The sequence below is a fragment of the Saccopteryx leptura genome, chromosome 1 (genome assembly GCF_036850995.1).
Source record: "Saccopteryx leptura isolate mSacLep1 chromosome 1, mSacLep1_pri_phased_curated, whole genome shotgun sequence".
NCBI classification, from domain to species: Eukaryota; Metazoa; Chordata; class Mammalia; order Chiroptera; family Emballonuridae; genus Saccopteryx; species Saccopteryx leptura.
Genome location: NC_089503.1, coordinates 9,292,729 through 9,312,970, shown reverse-complemented (window position 1 = coordinate 9,312,970; position 20,242 = coordinate 9,292,729). Strand labels below are relative to the sequence as shown.

Sequence of the window (20,242 nt, the reverse complement as noted above, 5' to 3'; positions counted from 1 at the left end):
TTGAAAATACCCGAAAACTGACGGAAAGAAGCGAAGAGTTAGAATCGGTACCACCCGAAGGAACGGCGAGCCTCGGGTGTTGCCGGAAATGGCCGACGACGACCGCAGTCGGCTGCCGGGCGGGGCATGGGCGTGGCCGGTTCTCTGCACGCGAAAAGGCTTCGGGTGTTTCCGGAAACTGTCGAGAGCCAACTGAAGTAGGCGAGGAAAGATCTGTGGGCGTGGCTAGACTACCTGGAGTCGCTTCGTGGATTTCCGAAAACAGAGCCGAAGCTTGATCTTCGGAATCAAGGAGGCGCGCGCGTCCCCGGGGTTTACCGTCTTCGGGTGTTTCCGGAATTCACCCGTAGTTGGTGGCCGGGAGAAGGAGGCGAGCCGCCCTCCGGTTCCTGGCCGCTTCGGATGTTTCCGGCTACTGCCGGCGGAAAGAGCCGAGGGCCGGCGGTGGTGGCGGCCATGTTGGGAGCAGCAGGTCCGGCGGCGGCTGCCTGTGTGCCGGGCGCGGAGCAGTGCCGCTGAGGGCAGGGGAGGAGCGAGGCGGGCGGCCGGCTGCGGCGGCAGAGAGTAGGCGGAGCGGCGCAGCCCGGCCGAAAGGCGGCACAGCCCAGCCGGGGGTCGGGGGGGTGCGGTTCGGGGCCGCTCGGAGCCGGCGCGGCCTAGCCCGAGCGGCGCATCCCCGGGCTGGCGTGAACGGCTGCCCGGCCTCCCCGCACCCCCGGCCGGGGCTCATGCGGCGGGTGCCCCTGCTGTGAGAAGCCCCGCCCGGCCGGGCTCCGCGCCTTCCCTTCCCTCCCTTCCTCCAAGCTTCTCGGTTCCCTCCCTTGAGATACCGGCGCCATGTCCAGCGCCCGGACCCCCCTACCCACGCTGAACGAGAGGGACACGGAGCAGGTAAGGAGCCCCGAGGGCTCCCCGAATTCTCTGGCTGGGCCCCTGCATCTTGCAGAGCCTTCTCCCTCCTCTGCTCTCCTCGTGCTCCTGCTGCCATCCTGCAAACCTCAGCTGCCCTGTCATTTGTCTTTGGGCCCCGCACGTCCCCCTCCGAGTCCTGTCCTGGGACCCACCTGGTCCTGACTCCCAGCTGCACACTTGTCCTTTTGCTGAGCCCTGCTCTCCTCACCGCCCTCCTGCGCTCTTCCGTGTTACCTCCCAGCTTCCCCTTCTCTTCCCTTTTTTTTTCTCAGGGGCCTTTCTGGTCTTCCTCCACCCACGCTTAGAGCAGCCACCCTCCTCTGCTCCTCGAATAGCACCCAGCGATTTGCCCCAGATCGTTGTCCACCCCTTCCTCCGTCTTTCCAGCCTTGTTTCCCCTCCGCTCGCACCGGTTCTCCCAGTCCCTGGTGATCACCCTCACGATCCGTGCCCGGGAATGTGTTCTCGGTCCCGTTTCCCTTACAGTTCCCCAGCATTTTCACCCTGCTTCTTCCTTCTCCAAACTGCTCTCCCTCTTGCTTGCAACCCACCAGCTCCACCCTCATCACCTTTCCAAATCCTTCGCCTACTCTTTGCTCATCACTTTCCCTTCTTTTCTCCAGGATCTCCCTGGTGCCTCGAGCTGGCATTTGTTGCTTCCGTGTTTCTCAGACAGCTGTCATGCGCATAGTTTTCCCACAGGTTGTCTTTGGGGTTCCTGAGTCTTTGGGTCCCTCCTATTTTCTTCCCGTGGGGTTTGGCTTTTAAGTCTCTCGGACTCCTGTTTCTCACTGAGTGCTTTGTCAGCCTTCTCCTTGGGCTCTTCTTACCAAGGGAAGGATGCTATTATTTCAGCCTGCTCCATTAGCACGACCTGTTGCTCAGTCCTTTCCCTGGGCCCTACTACAGCAGTGCCCTTGTCTTTCTGTCTTACAGTGTAACACAGACCACGATGCTTGCCTGTCTCTTCACTCTTGGCTCTGTCACTTTTCATAGTATCTTTCTCCTTGTTTTTTTCCCTTCCGGCTTCTCTACTCTCACCCTGTCTTTCTTCCTGTGCCTCTTGATCAGGATTGCCTTTCATCTCCATATTAGTCTTCTGCCTTCTTTTCATATTTCCTTTCCCCACACATGCTTCTGTCCATCCCCTCCCTCTTGACCAGTCTTTGTAACTTTTTGTCCAGGCGTTTGGCATGCTAGTTTTAAGCTACTTGCTCTCCCTCTCGTCCTGACAATCACTGCTATGGTTTGTCACCCTAGCCTTCGCCTTTTCTGTGTCATCTCACCTCTGAACTGAGAGGCATCCACTTTCCGCCCCTCCCCTTTCTTTCACCATCTTAATTGTCCCTTGCTGACTACACCGTGGAGTGTTCCCTGCCTGTCACACCCTTCTTGCTAGAGAACTTTACCAGGCCAAACTGGACTTGAAAAAGGAGCCCTTCTCCCCTGGGGCCTCAGTGCATTTTACATCTTTTTGCCTCATTACATCCTTTATGTTTTCCTCTTGTTCCCTTTCTTCTTTGTAGTCCAGTGGGACTCGCTATATTCTCTTGCATGTTAACATCCTTCTCTGAAAACTCTTCCCTCTTTTCATTGTTCCTACATTTTTTCTCGTTACCACCTTGCTTTTTGTCACCTGGGCAGTCAGGAGCTCACGAAGAGTTCTGGACTGAGTTTTTCTGTGCAGAGGTTGACCCTGTTATTACTGACAGACTGATTGCTTCTGGGAGTGAAGCAGGGGTTGAGAGGGAGAGATAGTTGATTTCCATTTCTTCACCGGGTTTGGCAGCTGGTTCTGCATGGGACTGAGGTCTTTGGGAACAGGAGCATGGTCTGCACCTCTCAGACTCCCTCACTTTCCCACTGTTTCTCTTCGTTCTGGGAACTCCTTTCTCGAGGCCTCTTGAGGTTGCCTGTTCCATTCCTTTACCTATCACAACCTTTGCTTTTAGCAGGTAAACCCTGCTTAACCAGAGAACTTTCCCAGACTGTTGATTATGAGCTAGCTGGGAGGAGGAGGCCAAGTGACTGACTGGCACCCTCAGGCATTTGGGGAGTGGCAGTGGAGTGCCTACTCTCTCAGTGAGGCTGTGGGGGGCATTGTGTCCAGCAAAGTAGAGTAACTGGCTGCCTCAGTGTGGTTTCTTTTTTTTTTTTTACAGAGACAGAGAGAGAGTCAGAGAGAGGGATAAATAGGGACAGACAGACAGGAACAGAGAGAGATGAGAAGCATCAATCATTAGTTTTTCGTTGCAACACCTTAGTTGTTCATTGATTGCTTTCTCATATGTGCCTTGACCGTGGGGCTCCAGCAGACTGAGTAACTCCTTGCTCGAGCCCGCGACCTTGGGTCCAAGCTGGTGGGCTTTGCTCAAACCGGATGAGCCTGCACTCAAGCTGGCGACCTTGGGGTTTCGAACCTGGGTCCTCCGCATCCCAGTCCAATGCTCTATCCACCTGGTCAGGCTAAGTGTGGTTTCTTTGTGCTGTTTACTAAATGTAAATGTAGTCTCACCATGGACTTTTACTTGTGATGTATGTGTTGATTTCTTCTCTACATGCCTAGCATACTCCTGAGCACAGAGTAGGAACTTGGTGCACACCCATTGATTTTATGATAGCAGTAATCAGTGAACCATTTGGGAATGTAAGCCACTCTTGGATGACTTTGACCAGAGCAGTGGCTGCACACATTGTCATCCTGTTCCAAATTAAGAATTACTCATCTCATTTCTATTCATTATGGCCTTAGGTTCCCCTGAAGTACTTCATAGTTTCTGCTGTTCTCATGATAGCCAGTCTCACTACTAGTTTGATATGAAGTCTCATCCTAATAAAAGCACAGACTTTGCAAAACCTTGGATACACCTATTACAGGCAGCTGCCTGTATTTTTTTAAAACAAGAAGAAAGATCAGTAGCAGCTCCTTTGGTCATAAAGTCAGGGATGCCGGAAGTGTTGGCCTCCTTTAGAATAATAAATCATGCCACCAGGTAAGAGCAAGAAAGGTTTTCTTGGTCCTGTGCTCGTTCTAGCTAGTCATAGAAGCTCAGTCATTGCAACAAGCCTTAATACTATGAAACAAAAAGCAAAAAAGCAAGGGATTTGGCTGGGTTGATTCCCCCTCCTAGGTCTTCCACCACCTTATTTAGATTTAAATTATTTAGCCCTGGCCGGGGTAGCTCAGTTGGTTGGAGCATTGTCCCGAAGAGCAGAGTTTGCTGGTTCGATCCTCAGTCAGGGTGCATATAGGAACAGATAAGTTCCTGTCTCTGTCCTGCTCTCTAAAATCAATAAAATAAACATTAAGAAAAAAAGATTTAAATGATTTAAACTGGTTTCCCTAGAAAATAATAATAAATTCCACTGGATGTCTTTTTCTCGTTGTGATGCCTTAGTTGTTCACTGATTGCTTTCTCATATGTGCCTTGACCGCGGGTCTTCAGCAGACCGAGTAACCCCTTGCTTGAGCCAGCAACCTTGGGTCCAAGTTGGTGAGCTTTTGCTCAAACCAGATGAGCCTGCGCTCAAGCTGGTGACCTTGGGGTCTCGAACCTGGGTCCTTCCGCATCCCAGTCCAATGCTCTACCAACGCCTGGTCAGGCTTCACTGGATGTCTTAAAACATTACTCTCTTCTTGCTCTTCCTCTTCCCCTGTCTTTAAAACGTGGCTGATGAGAGGCTGTTTCCAGGAGCTCTTTGATCACATCTGAATTAAACACATAAACACACAGAAAACATTGAAGCATAAAAATAAACCTTGTGTTGCAGGTAGGTTACCTGTTTGCTGTCAGCTCTGCTTCTGACAGTAAAAGTAGAAGATAAAAGAAAGTCAAGCCCTGTCTTTAACATGATTGTTGTGACACCTGATTTTGGATGTGCTTTTTCATAGTTGTAGACTCTTCTTCCTTTTGGAGGAGGGTTGTGACCTGGGGCTAGTAGTTTTGGGAATTCTTAATCTGTGAACTGAGCTTTCTGTTCATTTTTCCAAATGGCTCTTCTGGCCTAGAGGCTTGGCAGTGGGGAAAGTAATCAGCAAGATGACTGTCTGTCTTCCAGCCAGCAGCAGCAATAATAGGCAAGTGTGGAGAGGGGCCCAACTTCCAGAGTTCACCTGTGGCTGGCTAGAGCTTTCTATAACACCTAGTAGCGGGGCTGCATGGCTTCAGACCTGCCTGACCTCTGAGCCTAACGAGGCACCGGAGGGCTCCTGAGACAAAACAGGAGCTTTTCACTCCCCACCCCACTTCTGCTGTGGTGGGCAAGGGAGTGTGATACAGTCATTCTTCTAGGGAGCTAGTGACATTGTTCATTCTTTCCGATAGTTTTGGGAAGAGGAGTTTAAAGTCTGGGTGAAGGGAGCATATTTAACATATAGGATCCTGTTAAAAACAACTGAGCTGGAGAAAAAAAAACAAACAAAAAAACAACTGAGCTGCTTCAAACCAGGTGTATCCTGGGGTACCAGGTGTATCCCTTGGATCCCAGGATTGGTTCTGGCTGAATGTTGCATTGAGTAATTTTGTTAGTGTCATCTAGTAGAGAGCTTGGTCAGACCTCATTTGACTTCATGTTCTGCAAGTTGTACAGCACAGTGTTGTAGGTGCTGGCTCTGAAACTCTGCCCTTTGACTCTGGCCAGGGGCTCTTTGATGGTGCTGCCTTCTAGTCAGAGATATGGGCAAATGTCAGACAATAGATTCTCTCTTCTGCTTGGCAGTAGAAATCAGGAATGAGGTATTGTTAGAGCAAGGGCTTTAGGAGTCCCTAGAGTTCATAGAATTGCCATACCATAACCTGTGAACCCAGTAAAGGTAACTACTAGTAAATTGTAATAATTTTCCTCTGATCTGTTGATCTGGGGAAGTAGCTAAACAGATGGATACAAGGCAGTCATTGCAATGTGACCTGCTTCAGGTTAAAGTCAAGTTTGCAGCGGGGTAACCGAGTCTTTCCAATGGTGACCAAAGACTGGGTCCACAATATTTTTAAGTGTAATTGTCTTAAGCAGAGCTGATGCCTATGAAGTAGGGAAAGACTGAGAATTAAAAATATATATATTTACTGATTTTATTAATTTTTAGAGAGGAGAGAGAGAGAGAGAAGGAAGAGGGAGGAGCAGGAATCATCAATTCCCATATGTACCTTGACCAGGCAAGCCCAGGGTTTTGAACCGGTGACCTCAGCGTTCTAGGTCGATGCTTTATCCACTGCGCCACCACAGGTCAGGCTATATTTACTGAATTTAGAGAGAGAGGAAGGGAGAGAGAAAAAGGCAGAAACATTGATCTGTTCCTGTATGTGCCCTGACCAGGGATCGACCCTGCAACCTTTGCATATCAGGATGATGCTCTAACCAGTCAAGATATCCTGCCAGGGCAGATTGAGAATTTGTTTGCCTGAGAGGTTTGTATGGTTAGATCTCTTGGGAGTCAAAAGCTGCTCAGACTAGACTGCTTCCCCTTTGGACAGAACAACCCAATTCTCAGTAGGCATTTGACCAGGGCTAACCCATGCCGTCATGAACTCTTTCCCATTGAGCACTTAGCCACCTGGCTGGCATCTCTCTCCTCCCAGGAGCTTCCATGACTTTCCTACATATATATTATGTCGACTCAAATGAATATTTTATGCCTAGAGTGCAGCCAAGCCTCAGACTTTGTGGCCCATTATTGACAAGCAGGGTGGGGGCTGGGCGCCACCACTGGCCTGATGATTGTGTCTCTGCTAAATGGACTCCCCCCAGCAGCACTTTGAAGCCCATTAATGGATTGGGATGAAGTAACCTCAGCAGATGGAAAGGGCGAGGAAGGTGATTGTTCTGGCTTCCCTGAGACTTCTGATGAGGCTTCCTGTAGCAGCCAGGTCCAGCCCCAAGTCCCTCTGCTTGGTTCAACTGTAGACTGTGCCTACCAGGCTTCTGCTCTGAGAGGAGGTATGGAAAGGCTCTCATTTTCTCTTAGCTGTGAGGGTGCTGCCAGGTTTGCACCTTTCCTGTCGGAGGAGAAATTGACAGGGATGTGGACAGGGTGGATGAGGTAAGCATGGCCATGGTCCTTCCTCCTTCAGCAGAAGTTCAGGAAAATGACAAACCAGTTAGGTGGCTGAGTTTTCTCCTCTCTTGCTGGGAGATTCAAATATTTGTATATTTTGCACTTGATTCTTGGATTCTCCAGGCTTTTTTCCAGCTTTCCTCAAACACAAGTGAGTCCTTTAAGTGTTATTTATGCATCTTCCCTTCCATCTCAGCCAAGGAAGAGTAAGCCTTACACACCTGCGGGGGGAGGAAGTCACCCATTTCCCACACTGGCACGGACAGAGGCCATCTATCCCCATGTCAACTCTGAAAGTTCTAGCTCTCAGAGCGGACTGTCGCTACCCTACCACAGCTTGTTGAATGTCACCGCCGTCTTTCAGACTTTGAGAGGGTACGTCTGATTCTGAAGCCACACCAAGAGAGAATCTGGCCTCTTAGTTCCCAGTCCTCTCTCAGAGGAGGAGGGTGCCCAATTTCTTCTCTTGCCCACTAGACCACTAGACCTGGCCTCCTTTTGGGGGAATGATCCCTTCATCCAAATTGTCTGTTTCCGTCGAGAGCGTTTGAGCTTCTTGGTCCCTGTGGGGTGTTCTTTCTGCAGATACCTGTCTTTGGGGTGCCGCTCGTTTCCCCTACTTCCATGTATTTCTGTTTTTGCACCAAATGATTACTTTTTGACTTAAATGCTATAAAATCACAAGGTTTGGTAGGAGAGAGGGTGAGGTGGACACTAATATTGGTGGCTAGGTGAATTCTGTGGGACAATGGAGGAGGGGGTGGATTGGTGAAGGGGTGTGTTCAATGACTGGCTCCTAGCCATTTTTTTCTTCTTAAGGAAGGCGGAGCTGACCAGAGGCTTCTCTGTGGAACCAGTCAAGCTGGTTTTGAGCAGCCTCGGCCTATTTTCCTCTGTGTTCTTTGGGAAGTTGGCGATACAAAGCGCTGCCTCCTCTGGGGCTCTGTTCATTGAGGCGTGAGTTTGGCCGATGTCTGTAAACACCCTAATACTGAATGGGGGGAGTCCACGTGAGTTGGCTTTCTCTACACCCCATGTACCTCAAGGCAATGTTGTCTTACACACCTTTCACCAGAAGCTCAAAGAGACAGTTTCTTTTCTGGGCCCCCCTATGCAATTCACAGCTTAGCAAAAGGCCCTCAGCCTGGCCAGTAGGGAGGGACTGGGTCTGTGATTGGCTCTCCATTTGTATCTGGAATGGGATCTGGACTCCTGACTTCTGGCTGTCGTGATCTGGCTGCTAAATCCAGTGAGACCCCAGACCTCTTGGGTCCGTGCAGTGGCACTGTCTTTGCAGGCCTGCTGGGGAAGGAGAAAAGGAGAGAACAGTTTTTGGTCTTTGGTAGCAGTTACTTCAGCCAAGGGGAACAGTTTGAGTTTGATCAAGATACCTGTGGGAAGGTGAGCCATTAGTCACCACATGCTGGCACTGCCTAAACAGCAGTAGGGAAAAGGCAATGCAACATTCGGAGGCTCCTGTGATCATCAGTGCTGCTAATGTAGCGGGATTGTTTTCCCAGTCTCCCACCATGCAGAAACCACCCAAGTCTGAAAGGGTGGTAATGAATGAGTGAGGCTGCCTGCAAACACCCATCGCCTGTGCCCTTGTCCTTGGGGGCAGGCTGCTCCTGTTGCTGCTACAATGATCTACTCACTGCTTCTCCCAAGCAGCATTTCACTGAGGTGGTTGTTTTGGTTACTAATAATCCTGTATGCAGGGTGGCCCCCTTTCCTCTATTTTAGACCTAATGGACGCTCGGCCTTCCCTTACCCAGTCACTTCCCTGCCTCGCCTCCACAGATGGCCATCATTTGACTGTTTCTGCACGTATTATTTGAAGCACTTGTGGACTGTTGCTTTGTTTTTGCCCTCAAGAGTTTGAATTACTAGTTCTTTAGTCACAGGAAGTGGGGCCCCTTAGGCCCTCTAGGTCTAGCTTGGCTTCTGATTGAGTTGAGCTTCTGACAGAGTTAAAAGGAGATCCCGGCACTTTTGGACTTCAGTAAGTGGTTTTTTTGTGGTTAGAGAGCAGGCAGGCTCTGCTGCTTGAGTCCCGGTGTTGGAATCTTGGTTCATCCCCACCTGTGACCTTGGGCTTAATATCTCTGGGTCTGTTTGCTCCTTTGTGAAAAAGGAGTGATAATAGTGCCTATCTTATAGGTGTAGTTGTTGTGGGTATTAAAAGAGTTAATAAGTACAAGCAAAGCACTCAGAATAGTGCTTGGCAGGGTGTAATCATCATCACTGTTCAGATGAGCAACTTAGTGGATTTTCTCTGAGTACCACGTAACTCCAGGTGGGTATCGGAGATATACATTAGAATTTCTCTGTAATCGATCAAAAGAATCTTGGTCTCTTCTAGCCATTGGGGTCCCAGAGGTAATTTTTCTAGCATTTCTGGAAGTTTTGTTTATCTTTTTTTTTTTTTTTTTTTTTTTTTTTTTACAGGGACAGAGAAAGAGTCAGAGAGAGGGATAGACAGACAGGAACGGAGAGAGATGAGAAGTATCAATCATCAGTTTTTCATTGCAACACCTTAGTTGTTCATTGATTGCTTTCTCATATGTGCCTTATCCGCGGGCCTTCAGCAAACTGAGTAACCCCTTGCTCGAGCCAGCGACCCTGGGTCCAAGCTGGTGAGCCTTTGCTCAAACCAGATGAGCCCACGCTCATGCTGGCGACCTCGGGGTCTCGAACCTGGGTCCTCGGCATCCCAGTCCAACTCTCTATCCACTGCACCACCACCCGGTCAGGCTGTTTATCTATTTTTGTATTATTATTATTACTTTTTATTAGTCAGCTACCTGAAAGAAGATAGAATGTTGTTGGAAAGGTATATGTTCTTTTGAGAGCACTTAAAAAAAAAAAGAGCTCATTTATTTATTTTTATTTTTAAAAATAGATTTGAGAGCCTGACTTGTGGTGGTGCAGTGGATAAAGCGTTGACCTGGAATGCTGAGGTCACCAGTTTGAAAGCCTGGGCGTGCCTGGTCAAAGCACACACACTCCTCCCCACCCCCACCCCTGTATCTCTCTCTAAATATCAATAAATAAACTCTTTAAAATAAATTATTTGAGAGAAAGAGAGACAAAAACATAGATTTGTTGTCTCGCTTATTCACACATTCGTTGGTTGACTCTTGTATGTGCCCTGACTGGGGATTGAACCCACAACCTTGATGCATCGGGATGATACTCGAACCAACTGAGCTACCTGGCCAGGGCAAGAGTTCATTTATTTTCAAGTATCAATATTAGGCAATTTTTGGCCCTGGCCAGTTGGCTCAGTGGTAGAGCGTCGGCCTGCTGTGTGGAAGTCTTGGGTTCGATTCCCGGCCAGGGCACACAGGAGAGGCGCCCATCTGCTTCTCCACCCCTCCCCCTCTCCTCCTCTCTGTCTCTCTCTTCCCCTCCCGCAGCCAAGGCTCCATTGGAGCAAAGATGGCCCGGGCGCTGGGGATGGCTCCATGGCTTCTGCCTCAGGCGCTAGAGTGGCTCTGGTCGCAACAGAGCGACACCCCGGATGGGCAGAGCATCGCCCCCTGGTGGGCGTGCCGGGTGGATCCGGTCGGGCGCATGCAGGAGTCTGTCTGACTGCCTCCCCATTTCCAGCTTCAGAAAAATACAAAAAAAAAAAAAAAAAATATATATATATATATATATATATATATATATATATTAGGCAATTTTATTGATTAAAGAAAAAAAATACACCCTACCATCTGCTGGCCCATATTTCTGTGTTGTGAATGTTGGTGTTGGTAGTGGATATGCAGCCGGGTCAATGGATGCAAAGCCAACCAGAGTCACCAGGGCATGAGCTTTTCTGAGTGTTAGAGGAAGCCCCACCAAGTGCGGAGATTTCTTTCATCGCCTGCCTTTCTTCAAGTGCAGTCTTTACCCTTTGGCAAAAGGAGAAGGCTTTCTGTTTCTCTTAAAGACCACATGGGAATTTAGCAGCTAATGATTTGGGTTCCTTTTTCACGAGCAGAGGGGCCTTCAGGGGTAGGTTCTTGTTACCTCTGTTGGCTCCTCTGAAGTAAGAAGAAAGCCTCCCCTTTGTGAGGCCCAGAAGGGTCACAGCCATTTCTCGACTGCTTCTGTTCATTTGTGGACTTGGAATCTGGGGCTGAGATTTTGGTCTCAGTTGGGCCCTTGTTTATCTTCATCTCTTGCCACTACTAGAGCCTGAATGCCTTGTCAGAACAGCAAGTAAGTTGCTTAGTTTTTTCACATTGCAGCTGTGGCCAGGGAAAAAGGTAACGGTGTTGCCTCAGAGCTCATCAGGGAATATTTCTTTCACTGTATTTTCCTCTTCCTTTTGACCCCTCTGCTGACTTGTATCACTCACTTCCTTTTTAATTTTTCTGTTTTGTTTCTTTGAACTCTTGTTTCTTCATTATCACTGTTCATCTCGGGTTTTCATCTCCATGCCCCACTCTGCCCTACCTGTTTCTGTGCCTCTTTGTGGCATGGCTCAGGCGAGGAATTTTGATAGTCTTGAGATCTCCTTGATGTATAGAATCCCAGCACCACCCAGTCCTTTCTTTCTCCTATTTCTCTGATTTCTGGAAAGTTAAGGATTCACTGCTTTAGAAAACATTTTCTTTTTATGTCTCTGGAGCCACCTTCCTTAGTAAAGCCAGGCTTGGCAACCTGACAACTTAATTAGGGACGGCATCCCAGTTTCCCTGGTGACAGATCTAAGCTGTGTCCTTTGGCCTATCAGGAATGCCATAACTCGAGACCCTGTCTTGGGAGAAATCTGAGGAATTGGTAGCGCAATATTGAACTTGGTTCTCAAGGTATGGTCTGGGGAACCCCAAGGTGGTACGTGAGTCAAAATTATTTTTGTCATAACAATGTAATATTTGCTTTTTTTTTTTTTTTTTTTTAATGCTCTTTATCTCACCTGCATATAGTGGAGTTTTCCAGAGGCTGAATGATGTGTGTTGACATCATTCTTGGCTAATGAAGTATGTTTCTGTATTCTTGTGTTTTCAAGAATTTTTAAGGTAATACATTAACAATGGTTTTCAACCTTTTTATACCCGAGGACTGGTGAAAAGAGGAGAATTATTTCGGGGACAGCTAAGGCAGAAACCACCCTGAGCATAAGCAAATTCGACTGAGATCATTAGTTCTATAATCTTCATACAACTTCAGGGGGGGGTTAACTCTTGCGGACAGGCTCAAAATTTCTGGCAGACTGGTCTGTGGACTGGCGATCAAAAAACACTGCTTTGCGGTATAAATGTGGAAATTTCCAATGATGAACTCAGTTTATTTTTGGTACTACTGTGCCTTTACTAGCTTTCTTTAGTTGTGTCTGCTGTAATCTTTGTAAACCTCATTATTGTTCAATAAATCATTATTTTGAAATCCCAGCATTTTCCTGACATCTTTGAGGAAACACAACAAGAAGTAAGTACAACTTGTTGTAAAACTTAAGACTTTTGGGAAAACATAACTAAAAATTTTATTTACAACTTCTTTTAGCATTTAATTCTAGTATATTCTAAAAGAAGAAAATTTATAATATTTCTCTTATATTTAAGGATGGATTGTGGCTTAAAAAAGGGAGATTAGAAGACTTGCTTTCTCAACACATAGCTGTGACCGTTATTTACTGAAATGGACACATCAGCAAGTGAAAGAGAGGCATCCATTCCAGAGAAACTGAACAGAACTGTAAATAAGAGATGCAAAAAGAAAGGAAAAGAAATCACAGTGAAAGGTTTCTTCTTCCCAGCTTTCTAGATATTAACAATGTACCTTATTGTGATTTACACAACAGAACATTTTTGTAGTATAGTGCCAATTAAGTTGCGGTATTATTTCAAGACCCCATCGTTCAGAGTTTAAAGAAAAAGGAATTGAATATTTTAACTAGACACACCATGAACTCTTTCAAAGCCAAATTTGTTCCAACTCTTCAACCTAGAAATGAAAAAGTCACTGAAGTTTCTTACAGGATAAGTTATCCCATTACTTTGGCTGAGAAACTATACCCAGGAGCTGAGAGACCAGTGAAGGCTCGAACAGCTGACATTCCTGAATGCCCACTGGATGGAAAGTTAGTAAAATTCAGGGCAGCGCCATTTTATGTTACCGTGATGTGGCAAATTAAAGATTCAGCTGCAAACATGAAGACTGAATTAATATTTTGTGTACAAAATTTAATTTTCACCTTACAAATGAGCACATTTACAGACGTGGCTCAGCTTGTGTCGGCACTAACTGAACTTGAGAAAATATTTTATATGAATGCTCAGCAGCAGACACAGTGGTGATAAATACGCAGAGGGTTGGAAAACTTTTCTGACTGATGGTTTCTCCTGGAACAACTGCGTTTCCATTTCCCTGCCGGAGCAGCAGCAGCCGCCGTGAGCACTGCTGGCCCGGGAGCCGTCCAGGCAGCCGCAGCCGCAGCCGCAGCCACACTGCGGGCCCGGCGTCATGCACCGCGTTCCTGCTACACACTTAGGTTTGTGTTATTTTTAACTTTTTCACTTACTGTCCTGGATAAAGCACTAGAAATTCCTCATTTTATGAAATCTCAACCCTCTCGCAAAGGTTTCTTTAACATTTGAGTGAGCAGTGCGGAGTACTCCGAGCACTGCCGCTGGGCACCGTGGTAGGAAGACTGGCTTGAGAAAGGGTGCTGGCATGTTGGAACGGAACCAGCTGTGTGGGTCATTTTTACTTGAAAGAACAACTGATGGATGAACTAGAGTTATTCATACTTGAGTATTCCGTGGACATTTTCTTGAAATGGAACAAAAGGAGTCTGTCACCATTGCCAATATAAAATTCAATTTTTCAAGGGAAAATCGGAATTTTGGAATATTTGTATTTGTCAGAGACTTTTTGATGAGATCAGTGGTAAAATTAATGGATTGTGATTTTTTGCTGTTGTGTGAAATGCCAATATTTGGAAATTTCTGCCTGAGTCAGTGAAGGAATATTTGCCAGATTGCCAATGGGTAAAAAGCTATTCAGCGTGCAAGATGACCAATGAATTTTAACATGAAAGTACACAAAGATTTTATTGCTAAAATTTCAAATTACACATTGCAAGTAGCCTTTAAAAACTACCACTTGGTGAGTTTGGGTCTAGTATCAAAGAATAAAATCCGCAATATCTAAACAGCTATTAAACTTCATTTTCCAACGATAGGTCTGTATGAAATGAGATTTTCTTCGTATCTTTGAACCAAAGCAACAGATTGAAACACTGAATACCAAAGGAGATATGAAAAGTCAGGTCTCTTCTATTAATCCAGACCTTAAAGAAATATACAAGATTGTAAAACAGTGTAACTCTTGTCATGAATTTCATTTTGTTTTAGATAATAGAGTTTCTTCATTAAGAATAGGTTATTTGTGTCTGACCTGTGGTGGTGCAGTGGATAGAGCAGGGGTCCCCAAACTTTTTACACAGGGGGCCAGTTCACTGTCCCTCAGACTGCTGGAGGGCCGGACTATAAAAAAAACTATGAACAAATCCCTATGCACACTGCACATATCTTATTTTAAAGTAAAAAAAAAAAAAAAAAGGGAACAAATACAGTATTTAAAATAAAGAACAAGTAAATTTAAATCAACAAACTGACCAGTATTTCAATGGGAACTATGGGCCTGCTTTTGGCTATTGAGATGGTCAATGTCCGGTTCCATATTTGTCACTGCTAGCCGTAACAAGTGATATGACGTGCTTCAGGAGCCGTGACGCGTGCGTCCCGCATCACCGGAAGTAGTACTGTACGTGAGCGACGCTGCACTTTGCGGTGCCACCACATACAGTACTCCAGGAGCACAGGGTGCGGATGCATCCTGTGCTCCTCTCACTGACCACCAGTGAAAGAGGTGGCCCTTCTGGAAGTGCAGCGGGGGCCGGATAAATGGCCTCAGGGGGCCGCATGTGGCCCGCGGGCCGTAGTTTGGGGACACCTGGGATAGAGCATTGACCTGTGACGCTGAGGCCCCAGGTTCAAAACCCCGAAGTTGCTGGCTTGAGTGCAGGCTCACCAGCTGAGCACAGGGTCACCAGTTTAAGCATGGGATCATTGTGTTCCCAAGGTTGCTGGCTTGATCCCAAGGTCGCTGGTTTGAGCAAGGGGTCACTGGCTCAGCTGGAGTCCCCTTGCAACTATAAGTTGATGCTTACCTCTCTCCCTTTCTTTCTCTCTCTCTTTAAAAAAAAAAAGTTATGTAAACATGTAATAGGTTTATTGTTACTTTGAATGAATAAAAATATTTTTTAAAATCAGTGTTAATTTTTAATAAGCTAACTCTTGATAGTTACAATCTATATCAGGGGTAGTTAACCTTTTTTTTTTTTTTTAAAGATTTTATTTATTCATTATAGAGAGGGGAGAGAGAGAGAGAGAGAGAGAGAGAGAGAGAAGGGGGGAGGAGCAGAAAGCATCAACTCCCATATGTGCCTTGACCAGGCAAGCCCAGGGTTTTGAACCGGCAACTTCAGCATTTCCAGGTTGACACTTTATCCACTGCGCCACCACAGATCAGGCGGTAGTTAACCTTTTTATACCTACTGCCCACTTTTGTATCTCTGTTAGTAGTAAAATTTTCTAACCGCCCACCGGTTCCACAGTAATGGTGATTTATAAAGTAGGGAAGTAACTTTATAAAATTTATAAAGCAGAGTTACAGCAAGTTAAAGCATATAATAATAATTACTTACCGAGTACTTTATGTCGGGTTTTCACTAAGTTTGGCAGAATAAATCTTTATAAAACAACTTACTATAGTTAAATCTATCTTTTTATTTATACTTTGGTTGCTCCACTACCACCCACCATGAAAGCTGGAATGCCCACTAGTGGGTGGTAGGGACCAGGTTGACTATCACTGATCTATATAAACAAAAGATCTTTGAAGTCCTCAATGATTTTATTTTTTATTATTATTTTATTTTTGTATTTTTCTGAAGTTGGAAACGGGGAGGCAATCAGACAGAGGCATGCGCCCGACTGGGATCCACCCGGCATGCCCACCAGGGGGCGATGCTCTGTCTATCTGGGGTGTTGCTCTGTTGTGACCAGAGCCACTCTAACGCCTGGGGCAGAGGCCAAGGAGCCATCCTCAGCGCCCGGGCCATCTTTGCTCCAATGGAGCCTCCGCTGCTGGAGGGGAAGAGAGAGACAGAGAGGAAGGAGAGGGGGAGGGGTGGAGAAGCAGATGGGCACTTCTCCTGTGTGCCCTGGCCGGGAATCGAACCTGGGACTCCTGCACGCCAGGCCGACGCTCTACCACTGAGCCAACCGGCCAGGGCCCTCAATGATTTTTTTTTTTTAATACTACAGCTTTTTTAAATTTTATTTACTCATTTTAGAGAGGAGAGAGAGACAGAGAGAGAGAAGGGGGGAGGAGCTGGAAGCATCAACTCCCATATGTGCCTTGACCAGGCAAGCCCAGGGTTTCGAACCGGCGACCTCAGCATTTTCAGGTTGACGCTTGATCCACTGCGCCACCACAGGTCAGGCCTCAATGATTTTAAATGTAAAGACTTTGAGACCAAAAAGCAAGAAAACTTATGTTGTAGACAAAACTTGATTTGATGGTCCCTCTTGGGTTAGTTACTTAATGCCTTCATAAAGAGCTCTAGTTTGCAATTCCCAGCCCCTGTATAATTTCTGCTTAAGCCTGAGAGACTTTGACTCATATTTCCTTTTTTTTCCCTTTTTTTAAATTTTTATTTTTTTCTGAAGTTGGAAACAGGGAGGCAATCAGACAGACTCCCGCATGCGCCCGACCGGGATCCACCCGGCATGCGCACCAGGGGGCGATGCTCTGCCCATCTGGCGTTGCTCTGTTGCATCCAGAGCCATTCTAGCGCCTGAGGCAGAGGCCATGGAGCCATCTTCAGCACCCGGGCCAACTTTGCTCCAGTTGAGCCTCGGCTGCGGGAGGGGAAGAGAGAGACAGAGAGGAAGGAGAGGGGGAGGGCTGGAGAAGCAGATGGGCACCTCTCCTGTGTGCCCTGGCTGGGAATCGAACCCGGGACTCCTGCACGCCAGGCCAACGCTCTACCCTTGAGCCAACTGGCCAGGACCTCATATATCCTTTTTTTAATACATATAGCATTGGCCTTGTGAGGTGTTTGATTTTGTTGTATTATTGTGGTTTGTTTGTTTCTTTTCCTCTTCTTTTTTCTTTATTCCTGGATTTTTTTCTTACTTTCTCTTTTTATTATACTTTTTCTCATTTTTTGTTCAAATTTTTCATTTTTCTTTTTTGTTTCTTTAGTTTATTAATATGTGATTTTATTTTCTTGCTGTGCCCTGTGGAGTTTTTGTTTTAGTTTTTGATTGATTGATTTTATAGAGAGGTATAGTTGCTCACTTTAGTTGTTCATTGATTGCTTGTCATATGTGCCTTGACCAGGCAAGCCCGGGGTTTTGAACTGGCAGCCTTAGCATTCCAGGTTGATGCTCTAATGTGCTGTGCTGCCACAGGCCATGTTGGCATATGTTTTCGATTGAATTTTAAGTTTGGTTTATCAGGTAGACTTCTTTTGGTGTGTGTGAAGTTATGGTTTGGAAAATTCAGTTTTTTCACAAAAAATAAATAACCTATGTTTACATGTAATGGATTATTAAGTGCTCTTTTAAATTAATGAATGCATGTTTAAAGCTTTTCTCATATTAATTTCTAGTGTAGCCTGACCTGTGGTGGCACAGTGGTTAAGGTGTCAACCTGGAACGCTGAGGTCCAGTTCAAAACCCTGGGCTTGCTCGGTCAAGGCACATATAAGAAGCAACTGCTACAAGTTGATGCTTCCCGCTCCCCCCCCCACTTTCTCTCTCTCCCTTTCTCCCACTCTGTCTCTCTCCTTCTCTCCTCTCCCCTCTCTCTAAAAAAAATTCTAATGTATTAAATGATTGATAGATATAATACATATAAATGGAAGCTTTTGGGGGACTCAGTCATTTTTAATACTACAAAGGGTTTCCTGAAACCAGAAAGTGTAAGAATCACCGTTGTAGACAAAACTTGGGTTAATTCTCCCTGTCTTTGATTGGTCCATTTCTTGGTAATTTTATAAAAAATTATTTTGCAATTCCCAGCCCTTGTTTAGTCCTTGCTGGGCCTCAGGAAGTCACTTGCTGCCTTGGTTTGCTGTCATCCCAGCTGAGGAAGCTGGTTCTCAGTGACCTGAGGGACTTTGACCGAAGTTGGCTCATTGCTTCTTTTGAATACATATCATTGGCCTTGTGAGTTTTTTTTAAACAGTTACATTTTGTTTTGTAAACTTTAAGATAATTTTAAACTTAGAAGAGTTGTAAAAATAGTCCATAGAGTACCTGAATAGTCTTCACCTAGCTCCTCCTATGTTAACATCTTATGTAATCATAGAGCATGTATCAAAACTAAGAATTAATCTTGGTATAATACTATTAACCAAAGTACAGAACTCATTTAGAATTAATCAGTTTTTCTACTGTTGGACTTTTTCTGTTCCAGGGTCCAGTCCAGGATCCCTAATATGTTGTATTTAGTTGTCATGTCTTTGGGTCCTCTCAAATCTGTGACCATGTCTTACTATTTCTCAGTCTTTCTGTGTCTTGATAATGCTGACAGTTTTGAAGAATATTGATCAGTTGTTTTATAGAACCTTCCTCAGTCATGGTAATCTGAAATTTTCTCATGGCCTTATGCTTTAATTCCATTTTTTTAAACATTGTGGTAAAATACACATAACAAAATTTACATTTTAATAATTTTTAAGTATATAGCCCAGTGGTATTAAGTATATTTAGAATGCTATATAACCATCATCACTATTTCTAGAATTTTTCATCATTCCAAGCAGAAACTTTGTATCAGTTAAACAATAATTCCCATCTCCCCTACCCCCAATCTCTGGTAGCCTCTATTCTACTTTATGTATGTATGAATTTTCCTTTTCTAGATACCTCCTGTAAATGAAGTCATGCAGTGTTTGTTGTTTTGTGTCTGGCTCAGTTCACTTAATGTAATTTTTTTTTTTTTTTTTTAAGATTTTATTTATTCATTTGAGAGAGGAGAGAGAGAGAGAAAAGGGAGACACAAGGGGGGAGGAGCAGGAAGCATCAACTCCCAACTTCCCATATGTGCCTTGACTGGGCAAGCCTAGGGCTTCGAACCAGGGACCTCAGTGTTCCAGGTCGAGGCTTTATCCACTGCGCCACCACAGGTCAGGCTTTTGTTGTTTTTTTTGTATTTTTCTGAAGCTGGAAACGGGGAGGCAGTCAGACTCCCGCATGCGCCTGACCGGGATCCACCCGGCACGCCCACCAGGGGGCGATGCTCTGCACATCCTGGGCGTTGCTCTGTCGGGACCAGAGCCACTCTAGCGCCTGGGGCAGAGGTCAAGGAGCCATCCCCAGCGCCCGGGCCATCTTCTGCTCCAATGGAGCCTCGGCTGCGGGAGGGGAAGAGAGAGACAGAGAGGAAGGAGAGGAGGAGGGGTGGAGAAGCAGATGGGCGCCTCTCCTGTGTGCCCTGGCCGGGAATCGAACCCGGGACTTCCGCACACCAGGCCAACGCTCTACCACTGAGCCAACCGGCCAGGGCCTAATGTAATGTTTTTAAGGTTCTTCCTTGTTGTAGCTTTAATTCTATTTTAAAAGAACTTGGGTTTTATTTTGATATGTTAATTAAGTTGATATGTTGGAAAATAATTATTAAGATGTAGTTATGGATTTAGTACTATTATTTTAAATGAATTAGTTAACATTTTCTCAATTTTAATTATAATACAGTAGTTATAATCCACATAAACAAGCTATTTGAGGTCCTTATAATTAAGAGTGTAAAGTAAAGGGTTTCCAGGCAAGAAGTATGAGAATCACTTTTATAGACAAGTATGGGATTGATATCCCTGTCCTTGATTGGTTGGTTACTTTCTGTGACCTCATAATGAGCCTTTGATTTTCAATTCCCATAGTCTTGGCTGGGCTGCAGGAAGGCACTTGCTGCCTTGGTTTGCAGTCGTTCTAGCTGAGGAAGCTGGTTCTCAGTCACCCGAGGGACTTTGACCAAAGTTGGCTTGTTTCCTCAGACTTCTAATACAGAGCATTGGCTTTTTTTTTTTTTTTCCATTAAAAAGAGCATTTGGCTTACTTGGATTTCATTATGACTGTAGATTTTTTTAAAGCTTATAAGTTGGCCATTGGTCAATTCCAAATTTGAAAACTGCAAAGCTTGCGTAGCCTCTAACCTTGAAGAACCTTGGTGCCTATAATAGCTGAAGATTGATAGGCTCCAGTC

The 20,242-nt window shown here is 45.7% G+C and overlaps 1 protein-coding gene and 1 non-coding gene across 9 annotated transcripts in view; both read left to right on the top strand.

The window, feature by feature from the left end:
- The first annotated feature begins 230 nt into the window (after positions 1 to 230).
- The window catches only part of MARK2 (microtubule affinity regulating kinase 2), a 67,049-nt gene continuing 47,037 nt past the window's right edge, over positions 231 to 20,242 (top strand). For 4 of the 8 annotated variants that reach the window (XM_066360052.1, XM_066360034.1, XM_066360019.1 and 1 more), the window contains exon 1: positions 231 to 891. In XM_066360052.1, coding sequence (XP_066216149.1) covers positions 838 to 891 — 54 coding nt within the window. In that variant the 5' untranslated portion in view covers positions 231 to 837. The remainder of the gene's footprint in view (positions 892 to 20,242) is intronic. The other 4 variants (XM_066360057.1, XM_066360041.1, XM_066360024.1 and 1 more) reach the window with 2 other exon arrangements.
- TRNAS-GCU (transfer RNA serine (anticodon GCU)) lies at positions 10,233 to 10,308 on the top strand. The gene has a single exon. It is a non-coding gene; the product is annotated as a tRNA-Ser (tRNA).